This window comes from Eurosta solidaginis, chromosome 5, assembly GCF_040869045.1.
Source record: "Eurosta solidaginis isolate ZX-2024a chromosome 5, ASM4086904v1, whole genome shotgun sequence".
Taxonomy (NCBI): domain Eukaryota; kingdom Metazoa; phylum Arthropoda; class Insecta; order Diptera; family Tephritidae; genus Eurosta; species Eurosta solidaginis.
In genome coordinates, this window is record NC_090323.1 from 226,538,733 (window position 1) to 226,551,079 (window position 12,347).

Here is a 12,347-nt window from a genome sequence, read left to right on the forward strand (position 1 = left end):
TCCAGAGGCAGCCAAATAGGTCCAAATCCACCACATTTGCGGCATACCTTACAGTTGGCTTCAAATTTTTATTTTTGAGCTCTGTATTTCCTCAACACCGCACCTATCATCTCTGAATCAAAACTTAATATATTTGGCTTATACAGTATGAATAACGCGTACTCGTTAATTACATAACTAGATATCCCAGATAAATTTTTACCTTCGACAATTGGAATTTATGATCAAATTTAAGAAATGCGGGGACACATCGCATGCATTGATTCTGGACAAGTAAGAATTAAACCTGTTACATTTTCCAGAATTAAGTTGGGCAAGGGGACTCGTGTAAGGGGACTTGGTAGTGTATTTTTTTCTTCTGCAAAGGTAGGATATTGCATATTAATAACAGGGTTCACCGGGCGCGTCCTGACAAACAAGCCAACCTAATATAAACGCACGCAAGTCATTTTCTGTCAAAAATGTCTCATGCACATACAACTTGTATGAGAGCAACCCAAATTGAATTTGCTGCATGAAAACCTCACTCGATTTCCAATTTTTGTTCTGCGTAACATTTAGATTTGACGTTTGCACACATGCTTTACATTGTCGCAACGCATGCTTATTTGGGTTGGGGCAAAAAACGCCGGTTGTTTGCGTGCGCTAAAAAAACGCAGTGCGGTTTTATTAGGTTGGCTTGAAACGAGTTTACCGATTCTGTTTGGATTTGGCTTAGGGCCTGCTTATGCTTGTTTGGATCAAACGGCAGGTGCTGAATCTCGTTATACATCCCTATTATGAACTCATACGATACACGATAAACACTTGCAATCTTTTATACCGTATTATTAAATAAATTCTAGCGTGTGAAACCCGATCGTTAGCGTTTATGGTGGTATTGCCGTACGCTAACTATCGCATCAGCTGTTAAATTTTCTACGCTAGCTGTCGTTGATAAATTTTTCCACGATACGTTGGGAGCTATTTAAAAACATAGGGGCATAGTCATAGTCGAAATAAAATGTTATTTTAAGCTAGATAAACGTCTTTGACACAATTTGTAAGCGCTACCTGTCAAAAATGCTTCAAATAACTTAAAATCACATTTTATTTCGACTATAACTATGCCCAATAAAAGTAAATATAAAATTATTACATAATCCAAAAGAATCCAACTAAAGCCTCATTCCCAACACTCTGTTGCAACACCCTCGGCAAGAAACTTTAAAGTGGCCCAAACCTTCAACATATTATGATGGATGACCTATTTTTACGGGCGCGCAAACTGCCTTCTATTTCTGTTAATACCAGGCATGCTTAACCAACGAACCGATATCATTTCGTTACGATAATTAACGTTAATAAACGAAACAAAGTCATTTCGTTTCGTTTATTAACGTTAAAAACGTCAAATTAACGAAATGATTTCGTTTCGTTTTCTGCCATATCAAAACGAAATCAAATCGTTTATGTTGATTATTAATTTAAAACTATGCTGGCAAAGCTGATTGATGGCGGAGTCATTAAAGGTGAAAGCATTAGCCAAGCTGATTGCAACTTTTCTCATGAATTTTGACAGTACGAACATTTCTCAGAGTATTTTTGACATTACCACCAACGAATTACACAAACAAATTACATGGAGTTTGTGTGTGTATGTGCGCTCGTTGTTACCACCTTACGGCTTCACCTTGGCTATAGCATTGCCAGCACAATTCAAACATAAAGTATCACGTTTTTGTTAACGTTTTTAACGCAAACAAAAGCTTTTCGTTTCGGTTAAAAACGAGATACAATTTATCTTGATAATTTCTTTATCGATAATATTTCGAAGTGTTTCAACGGAAACGGTGGAAATTTTTTGATAAACGATTAGCTTAACGTTAAGGTGCATCCCTGGTTTCCACCGTTTCCGTTGAAACACTTCGAAATATTATCGATAAAGAAATTATCAAGATAAATTGTATCTCGTTTTTAACCGAAACGAAAAGATTTCGTTAACGTTAAAAACGTTAACAAAAACGTGATACTTTATGTTTGAATTGTGCTGGCAATGCTGCAGCCATGGTGAAGCCGTAAGGTGGTAACAACGAGCGCACATACACACACAAACTCCATGTAATTTGTTTGTGTAATTCGTTGGTGGTAATGTCAAAAATACTCTGAGAAATGTTTGTACTGTCAAAATTCATGAGAAAAGTTGCAATCAGCTTGGCTAATGCTTTCACCTTTAATGACTCCGCCATCAATCAGCTTTGCCAGCATAGTTTGAAATTAATAATCAACATAAACGATTTGCTTTCGTTTTGATATGGCAGAAAACGAAACGAAATCATTTCGTTAATTTGACGATCTTAACGTTAATAAACGAAATGAAATGACTTCGTTTCGTTTATTAACGTTGATTATCGTAACGAAATGATATCGTTTCGTTGGTTAAGCATGCCTGCCTGGTTAATACATACTCTGAAATCAATTTTCTTTATTAAACTTTTAAGCTATTGCATAGATGTTATCGCGGGCTTGGCGACTAAATCAAAAAAAAAAAACCGTAACGAATATTTGTCAAAAAATTTTCGAAAAGGTTCGGTGTTAGATATAATAAAATTGGATCTCTATCATAAAGTTAAAGTTAAAGTGGAAGGTTAAGTTAAAATGAAAGTTAAAGTTAAAGTTAAAAATAAAGTTAAAGTTAAAGTGAAAGGTAACGTTAAAGTTAAAGTGGAAGTTAAAGTTAAAATGAAAGTTAAAGTTACAGTTAAAGTTAAAGTTAAAGTGAATGTTAAAGTTAAAGTTAAAAATAAAATTAAAGTTAAAGTTAAAGTTGAAGTTAAAGTTAAAGTGAATATTAAAGTTAAAATGAAAGCTAAAGTTAAAAATAAAGTTAAAGTTATTGCCAAAGTCAAATTTAAAGTTAAAGTTAAAGTGAAAGTTAAAAGTAAAATAAAGATAAAGTTTCATTAGTTATTTTGGACGGCGATTTCAACATCAATTTCGCTGATAAAAAATCAGAGCGGTTGACAAGTTTTCTTTTTGAAAAATTCAATTTGAAAATAAATAATGATCCAAAAGAATCCACAACAAAATATGGGACCACGATTGACGCGGTATTTTCAAGATATTTAGAGGATATCAAGTCTCAAACATATGTTTCCTATTTCAGTTACCATAAACCTATAATTTCAATTATAAATATTCCTGAATAACCTATGTATGTACATATCTTGTAAGAAAATAATAAACATTTTTTAACCAATATTAACTTCTCATATATTCAATAAAAGTAAAAAATGTGTTTTCTTATCGGTCACCACGCTTAAAAAGTTTAACTTGAATTAATATCAAAGACAAAACTTGAATTAATATCAAAGAAAACAAAATGTTGCATAAATATTATAATTGCATAAGTTGATAATATGCAATAGATTTACCGCGGCAGTCCCCGAGTGCCACACGTCCTTTTTTTTACTTTTAGTATGTCAAGTACTTACTGTGTAGAGTTCATTTCAAGAAGATTGGAAGCATCTCTCAATTTTCCTCTTTCTGTGGCCTTTATGCGAGTTTCGTCAACTTGTTCATTTGAGTTTATATAGAAGGTAACAGAGGTAGCATAAAACTACGATACGCTAGAAAGCGTTTATCGTCAATCGTATAAAAATTCATAATACGGGTGATAGTTCTTATGTAGATGTTTCGTTAACCATAAATCAAGCAGTTGTTTGTTAGGATGTCCTGGTTTGTGACATATAGTTATAAGAATAATTATTTGGTAGTTATAGCTCCGACACATAAGCAGTTTTTCATATAGATGAGTTTGACACAAGCTTATGCATTATGAGTAGATTCCACGTATTTTTATGGAGAACGGTAGAATGAGCGACACTGGCGCCATCTGATATTGAAAAGTAGCCAACTCCCAAATTTTGTTCCAAACAAATCATAAGAAGAAGAATTTGACCATTGTTTACTATATAGTTTGGCAGCAATTGAGGTTATGTTGCGAATAGAGTGGAAGGCAGTGACTAGGCAGTCGAATGACATATAATGAAGGAATGGTGTTCGGAGTTTTTTCATAGTTAAAAAAAATTATAAAAATGATAAAAGCTTTAATATAAATAAAAATATTGTTTTAATAACAACAAAAACGCCTTATATATTCTATATACATAAGTTCGTAAGGATTATCTCACTTTAAAATTTGAGCTAAATAATAAAAAAAATTTTGTTTGAAACTGAGTCGAGAACTGTGTGAATGTGCGAATTTTCACCGATCAGCTGTTAAGGCCTCCTGCGATTTACAACGCGATTGACTGAATTTTGTGTGTGCTAGTGCAGTCGGTTGGTTTCGTGACACACGTATTTATTGTCGGCTACACGTTGATGAAAATCAAAATTTTTTTATTTTTTATTTGACGCTTGCTTATTTGATAGTCGCGGGGTGTGATTGGCAGAACAGCAGTGTTGTATTTAGTTTGTGTGGACATTCAAAATGAACAAGTGCGCGGAAGAACAGCAATTCATATTAAAATTTATTGAAAATTATCAATGTTTACCAGCTTTATGGAATGCAAAGCTTTTATTATTATTTCATAAAATTTTTATTAACTTTTTTATTATTTAATAAAACTGCTGTAGTTGCAAGTAAAAAAATCATCATCCGATGACGACATATTCACGTCCGAACGCTACGGTTTCTCAATGCAAATGTTGATTGATGGCTTTTTATTTGATAGTCGCGGGGCAAGCGTCAAATACCCGACACGCACACATACAAAAATTCAGTCAATCTCGTTGTAAATCGCAGGAGGCCTTTAGTTGCGCTACTTGGTAAAGCCCCCATTACTGATACTTAGCATAGACTTGACTTGGCGTAAACTTGGCAACTTAACCACGATTATACTCCACTTGGCGCATACAATCTGGCATCATAATCAGCGGTGAAATTTATTTTTAAATAAATGTCAATTTGTATGACAAAATGTCAAAATGAAATGGAAACATATAAATGGCATCTCAAAATGTAAACGTCACTTAGAACTTACATAGAAAATCAAAATTCAACAGACTTCTAAGTCAAGTTAAGTGTTGCTAAGTTTTGAGTAATCAGTAACATGCAATGTTCATTTAACAGAACTGTGAGTAAAGGCAAGTAAAGTCTATGCTAAGTATCAGTAATGGGCCCTTAAGATTTACTATGAATTTGACATTGCTTTGACTAAGGGTGTTGGCACAGTTTGCAAGTGAAATTATTTTTCCCACTGGTTGGTAAAAGTTCTAACCTTTTCGCCATTGAAAACAATCGAATACGACACAAAATATGTTAGCAAGTATTTTTTTTTTTTTTGTATAGGGAGTATGTTTACAACAGTGTTTCGCGAAATTTTGTATGTGAATGGGCAAGGCGTAATAAACTTCAATTGCCAAGTCTGAAGTTCCTTCATATTTACAAACGCAAAATCTTGGTTGATTGTGACGATGTTATTGGAATGCATAAGCTTGTGTTAAACGCATCTATATGAAAAATGTCATTGTGTCACCGCCTTTTAGACGCTATATTATTTGTTCGGTGGCCATCGTGGTGTAATTGCAAAGTTAAAGTTAGGTTGTTTTAATTACAATCCATTAACAGCTCCGACACATAAGCAGTTTTTCATATAGATGAGTTTAACACATGCTTATGCATTATGAGTAGATTGCACGTATTTTTATGGAGAATGGTAGAATGAGCGACACTAGCGCCATCTGATATTGAAAAGTAGCCAACTCGCCACGTTTGTTCCAAGAAAATCATAAGAAGAAGAATTTGACATTTGCTTTAGCTAAGGGTGTTGGCACAGTTTGCAAGTGAAATAATTTTTCCACTCGTTGGTAAATTTTATAACATTTTTCGCAAGTAAAAACTGCAATATACCAACAACAACAACACAAAATATGTTAACAAGTATTTTTGTTGTATAGGGAGAATGTTTATACCAGTGCTTCGCGAAATTTTTTATGTGAATGGACAAGGCGAAATAAACTTAAATTGACAAGTCTGAAATTCCTTCATATTTACAAACGCAACATCTTGGTTGATTGTGGCGATATTATTGGAATGCAGAAGCTTGTGTTAAACGCATCTATATGAAAAATGTCATTGTGTCACGGCCTTTAAGTTGAGTTGTAAACCTTAAGGGCGAATTAATGGTGACTTATAACCATAAAGCCATAACCAGATAAAACAGCTGATCGAACCCACCTTATGGAAATTAATGTAATCGATTAATGGTGCCATACCATAACGCTAACTTCATAACCATACCATAGCCAACCAATTGGTTTTTGGTTTCTCGCCATAGCCATAACCTAAAAATATTTGAGTTAGGGAATTTAATAACTTTTTGTATATTTTATTCGTTGTTTTGGATACGTTATGACTAAGAGACTTATTTTTTGTGGAATATGTTTGTAATTTTTTGCGTTTTCTTCATTTTTATGAAATTTTGACAATTTTTAGATTAAGGCACCATTAATCGATGACATTGGAGATGGTTATAGATATGGGTATGGTTACGACTATGGCGTTAGGGTTAGGGAAGTTTAATTTGCACTTTAGTAGGGGCATTAAAGGCGGTGACAAAATGACATATTTCATATAGATGCATTTAACACAAGCTTATGCATTCCAATAACACCGCCACAATCAACCAAGATGTTGCGTTTGTAAATATGAAGGAACTTCAGACGTGGTAATTGAAGTTTATTACGCCTTGCCCATTCACATATAAAATTTTGCGAAGCACTGTTATAAACATTCTCCCTATACAACAAAAATACTTGCTAACGTATTTCGATCGATTACGACATTGTTATATTGCAGTTTTTAATTGCGAAAAATGTTAGAAAATTTACCAGCCAGTGGGAAAAATAATTTCACTTGCAAAGTGTGCCAACACCCTAAGCCAAAGCAACTGTCAAATTCTTCTTATGCTTTGCTTGGAACAAAATTTGGGAGATTGCTACTTTTCAATATCAGATGGCGACAGTGTCGCTCATTCTACCGTTGTCCATAAAAATACGTGCAATCTACTCATAAAGCATAAGCATGTGTTAAACTCATCTATATGAAAAACTGCTTATGTGTCGGAGCTGTAAACACACTGGTTCACACTACGCAAAAGATATGTGTCGCTGCATGATAAGCAGTGCTGCGTTGCTTGACTTGTTCAGAGACAATTTAACAATCCAAAAAATGTTGTAAACGCGCAACCCTGCTTTTCATTCAGCTAATCTGTTCAGAATTCTCAGAATTTGCTCTCTAAAATTCCAAGCAGTGTATTTTGTGTTCTTAAATTATGTTAAAAATTGTGTTTAAAGTTTGTGGTGCGGTGAAGTGTCCTACTAGAATTTTGTTAAGCTACGCTGCTTTACACTGAAGTTCGCGCATTCAATTGCGCATAGTTATAGTCAAATTAATATAGGTTTTATATTTAGTTTCAGCTTTTTTGACAGATAGCTCATAGAAAATTAAGTAAAAAAACTACAACTAAATTTAAAACCTATTTTATTTTGCCTATGACTATGCGCCAATATCAGTATGTTCTAACGTATTGTATTGTATGTTGTTTTCCAATTTAACTAGTTAAATGAGTAAATTTTAAAATTAGCTGTTTTTTTTACATCTATATACGTTTACGCTTAAACCTTATGTGGACTGCTAAGCGACAAACTTTAAATACACCTCTGAAATTTCTGCGCATAAAATTAGTACTACTAAATTTCAATACATATTATACTCAGATGTAACTGAAATATGTGTCTATGTTTCACCTTCTATACTAATTTTATGTATTCTATGCGTGTCCCCTATTCATCGCAACTGATTCAGCTATATGTTATACACAGACATACAACACAGGGTTGTGTCTCCGCTGTTCGGTACACCCTGCGATGTAGCTAGTTGTTTAACCACTGCCGCTAGATGTGTCTCCTAAGCATTATCTGAGCGAGGATAGGTTAATATATAAGCTATTATGTAAGTGAAGTGAGATCCGGAACTATGATTATGCCCCTACAATGTATATGAGAACACACCCTAAGCATTTCAGATTTGTTGCATGGTATAGCAACCCTGCTTTGGGTAGGCGAATATTGTGAAGCAGAAAACAAAATATCAGCTGAGAGAAAATCAATAAAAGGCATGGAAACCAAAAACAGAAAACAAACTGCGAATTTTTCACTCAATAAAGTAAAATACCAATTTTCAATTTAAAGAAAAAACCGCAAAGTAGCATGCCACAAGAAGCCAATTTACACTACATAGGATCCGATGGAGATGAAATCGAAAATGTACGAGTTGTAGTTCGTGTGAGGCCAATGGAAAAATCTGAAATAAGTTGCAGTGCAGTTAATGTTATACAAGTGGATAAAATCAATCGCGCGATTACAGCAGTCAAACCTCAAGCAACTGCGAACGAACCACCAAAAACATATTACTTTGATAATGTATTCGGCAGCGATTCCAATCAACTTGACTTGTATGTGGACACGGCACGGCCTATAGTAGAAAAGGTGCTTGAGGGTTATAATGGCACAATCTTCGCTTATGGACAAACGGGTACAGGTAAAACATATACAATGTCTGGTAATCCCGACTCTCCACAAACAAAGGGAATCATACCAAATGCGTTCGCACACATATTCGGACACATTGCTAAAGCAAGAGAAAATCAGAAATTCTTGGTACGTGTAAGCTATATGGAAATATACAATGAAGAAGTACGCGACTTGCTGGGCAAAGATGTAAGCAAAAGCCTAGAAGTAAAAGAACGACCTGACATTGGTGTATTCGTAAAAGATCTCAGCGGTTATGTAGTACACAATGCAGATGATTTGGAAAATATCATGCGCTTAGGTAATAAGAATCGTGCTGTGGGCGCAACTAAAATGAATCAAGAATCATCACGTTCACATGCAATTTTCTCGATTACTGTGGAAAGTAGCGAACTGAGCCAAGGTGATATGACTAATGTACGTATGGGGAAGCTACAGTTAGTAGATTTGGCTGGATCAGAGAGGCAGAGTCGGACACAAGCATGTGGACAACGTTTAAAAGAGGCTACTAAAATAAATTTATCGCTATCTGTATTGGGTAATGTAATAAGTGCGTTGGTAGATGGCAAGAGCACACATATACCTTACCGTAATTCTAAATTGACACGTTTGTTACAAGATTCACTCGGTGGTAATTCGAAAACGGTAATGTGTGCTACCATAAGTCCAGCAGATGTTAATTATATGGAAACAATATCGACTTTACGATATGCTAGTCGGGCCAAGAACATACAAAACCGAATGCGTGTCAATGAGGAACCAAAAGATGCCCTACTGCGTCATTTTCAAGAGGAGATTGCACGGTTACGCCAACAGCTTGAAGAGCGTGATCACGAAGATCAAATATCCGAGGAAGAGGAGGAAGATATAGAGGAAGACGATGCTGATATCGAGATAGAAACCGAAGAGCCACCTACTGTGAATGGCAAGAAGTCAAAAAAACGAGAAAAAAGCGACGCAGAGAAAGAAGAAAAGGAACGACGTGCACAAGAGCATCAACGTGAAATTGAGCACGCAAAGTCAGAACAAGAACAATTGCGTAACAAACTTATGTCATTGGAAGGAAAAATATTGGTTGGTGGTGAGAATTTGTTGGAAAAAGCACAAACTCAAGAGAAGCTATTAGAACAATCGCTTGCAGAGTTAGAAGAACGTGAGCAGGCGGAAAGAGCATTACAACAAACACTGCAACAAAAGGAAACCGAGCGCATAGATATTGAGGAACGTTATTCGTCACTGCAAGATGCAAGCACTGGTAGTACTAAGAAAATTCATCGTGTCATGCAAATGCTAATGGGCGTAAAATCTGAATTGGCTGATCAACAACAAGAACATCAGCGCGAAAAGGAGGGTATTTACGAAAATATACGTAGCTTATCACGTGAGCTTGCACTCTGTGAATTGGTTTTAAATTCATACATACCAAAGGAATATCAATCGATGATCAATCAGTATACTCAGTGGAATGAAGATATTGGTGAATGGCAGTTGAAATGTGTCGCTTACACTGGTAATAACATGCGCAAACACATTGCTGAGCCGCAGGAGACCACTAATAAACAGGAATTTATAGACCTTTCGCATGTCTATTTGAGTTATAATACTGACGGTGTTACAAATCCGGTGCGCACAAAGTCTGTACGTCCACGCACTTCTGGTGTACCACGTCCGACTACAGCACGACGCTATTAAAACAGTATTCATTTCTGCAAAGCGAAGTTTTGTTGTTGATTTTAAGTTAAACTGTTATATAAGTTAAACTAGTATTTTCAAACTTCATTGTAACTCATGATGCATTATGATCTAAGCTTATTTCTTTGTGTTGTTTTGATAACTCGAATACGAATTTCTACATACACAGTATGCATTTATTTTGCAATGTTTGCGTGCATTTTATTTTAAGTATAATTAATGGTCTACATTAATTGATATTATTTTTGTGTAAATATTTCTTTTTAGCAATAATTTACTTCGATTTAATAAATTTTTAGCAACAAACATTTCCAACCGTTAAGTTAAATTTGACAATTGAGATGAATCAAATCCGATCAAACCGTTGCGCCAAACATTCATTGATATCGATTATTGTGGATGATCTCAAAAATAGTGAATTACAAAAGTATGAGAGGAAATGGTTTACCATGAATTCAATCTGCTGGTGTTCCCCTCCTTACTCAAGCATAGAAATAAAGCCATTGGCGGATATTCATAGCAAAATATAATAGGTTGTTAAACTATTTTCACATTTTTGGCCATATAGATCATATAAAACTGAGTCAAAAAACCATAACGGCTGTGTCAAGCGGTATCAATTTCCCATGGTGAGAAATCTTTTTACTGTATTTAGAATTTTTCCCAATAGCAAACTGCACGAACACAATATTTTATTCACCTCATTTCGGTCAAAAAATTCCAGTTCTAGGTATTTTACTGCTATATTTAATAGTTATGTAGTAGTTAACAACGCCCCGTGCGGGTTTATAACTGTCAAAGGACTGCCAACATCCGCAACACTCCGCGAAACATTTGAGGAGGTGAAACGTATGGTATTCCTAGACCGGACTTACATAGAACGCCTTGTTGCCTTACTTTACCTGTCAGATGAGTTCAATGAATGGCCGCGCCTTTCTCTTGCTACCCAAGGTTTGTGAAATGTAAAGAGACGCTATCAAAAAGTCTCATGGTAATTCTTTACTTTAGCTCACAACTGCTAAAACTCGTCCAAAAATATCGGTAAAGGTGTCAAAAGACGCGTTTTGATCCCAGGATTACGAATGCGAAAGCGGAAATTCCAAATTTTACTTCTGTCAAAAGATATTTCCAAAAAACCGAAAAATGGCCCGGAGCGCTCCGAAATCGGGGGTGGGATCCATAGTATTTTTGCGCAGAACACCTTTCTGCATTGGCGGCCTCCGGCCGCGCTTATAAAAAATTACCCTGGGTGGGTCCAACACCGGTTTGGAGACCAAATCTATATCCGCGCAAGACACTTTTACCCACAGTTTCTCTTGTGGGTACTACAAAATCATCAAAATTACAACAACCACATGAAAATTTTAAATTTTGTTTGCAAATATCTCCGAAAAGAAATAAAATTTCCAATTTCCGTTTTCCGATTCGTGATCCTGGGACCAAAGCGCGTCTTTTGACACCTCTCCCCATATATTTGGATTTGTTTTAACAGTTGTGAGCTAAAGTAAAGAATTACCCTCATTCAATCCGGCCTTAGATCTGCAATCTCGTTAGAGTCTTTCGCGTGAGTCGATTTTTTGACGTTCAACCAAGTTTATAGGGCTATTTGGATTAACAGGGAAAAATCTACCAGAAAATCTGTATTTGTAAAAACGCACTTACATTTCATCACCATTTGTTGAACCTCCTGAACGCTTCCGTATTATCATTGTTAAGTAATAATGTATTTTACGAAAAAAGCTGACAAACAAATTTGATAAAGTTTTACAAGACGGTGCACCACCTAATTGTTATAAAAAATTATCAAAGTTATTTACAAAAAACCGTAAATGGACCCCGAAAGGGTCCGAAATATGGGGCCTGGTTCATTTATTTTTTTTTTGCATAGAACACCTTTCTGCGTTGGCGGTCTTCGCCCGCGCTTATAAAAAATTACCCTGGGTGATTGAGACACCGGTTTGGGGATCAAAACTAAATGCGCGCATAACACCCTTCTGCATTAGTATGTGTGTGTGTACAACAAATCTGGCAAAACAAACAACAACCACATGAAAAGTTGAACCGATTTTTTATACTCAGTT

At 35.4% G+C, this 12,347-nt stretch overlaps 1 protein-coding gene across 1 annotated transcript; it reads left to right on the forward strand.

Moving 5' to 3' along the window:
- Positions 1–8,115: 8,115 nt before the first annotated feature.
- Positions 8,116–10,572, forward strand: Klp64D (kinesin-like protein 64D). The gene has a single exon (XM_067757061.1). It carries the CDS (start codon positions 8,254–8,256, stop codon positions 10,264–10,266), a length of 2,013 nt encoding a protein of 670 aa, XP_067613162.1. The 5' UTR covers positions 8,116–8,253; the 3' UTR covers positions 10,267–10,572.
- The last annotated feature ends 1,775 nt before the right edge of the window (positions 10,573–12,347 follow it).

Bases quoted from the DNA above. Each gene is read 5' to 3' on its own strand.
- Klp64D (XM_067757061.1), top strand. From the start codon at position 8,254: ATGCCACAAGAAGCCAATTTACACTACATAGGATCCGATGGAGATGAA.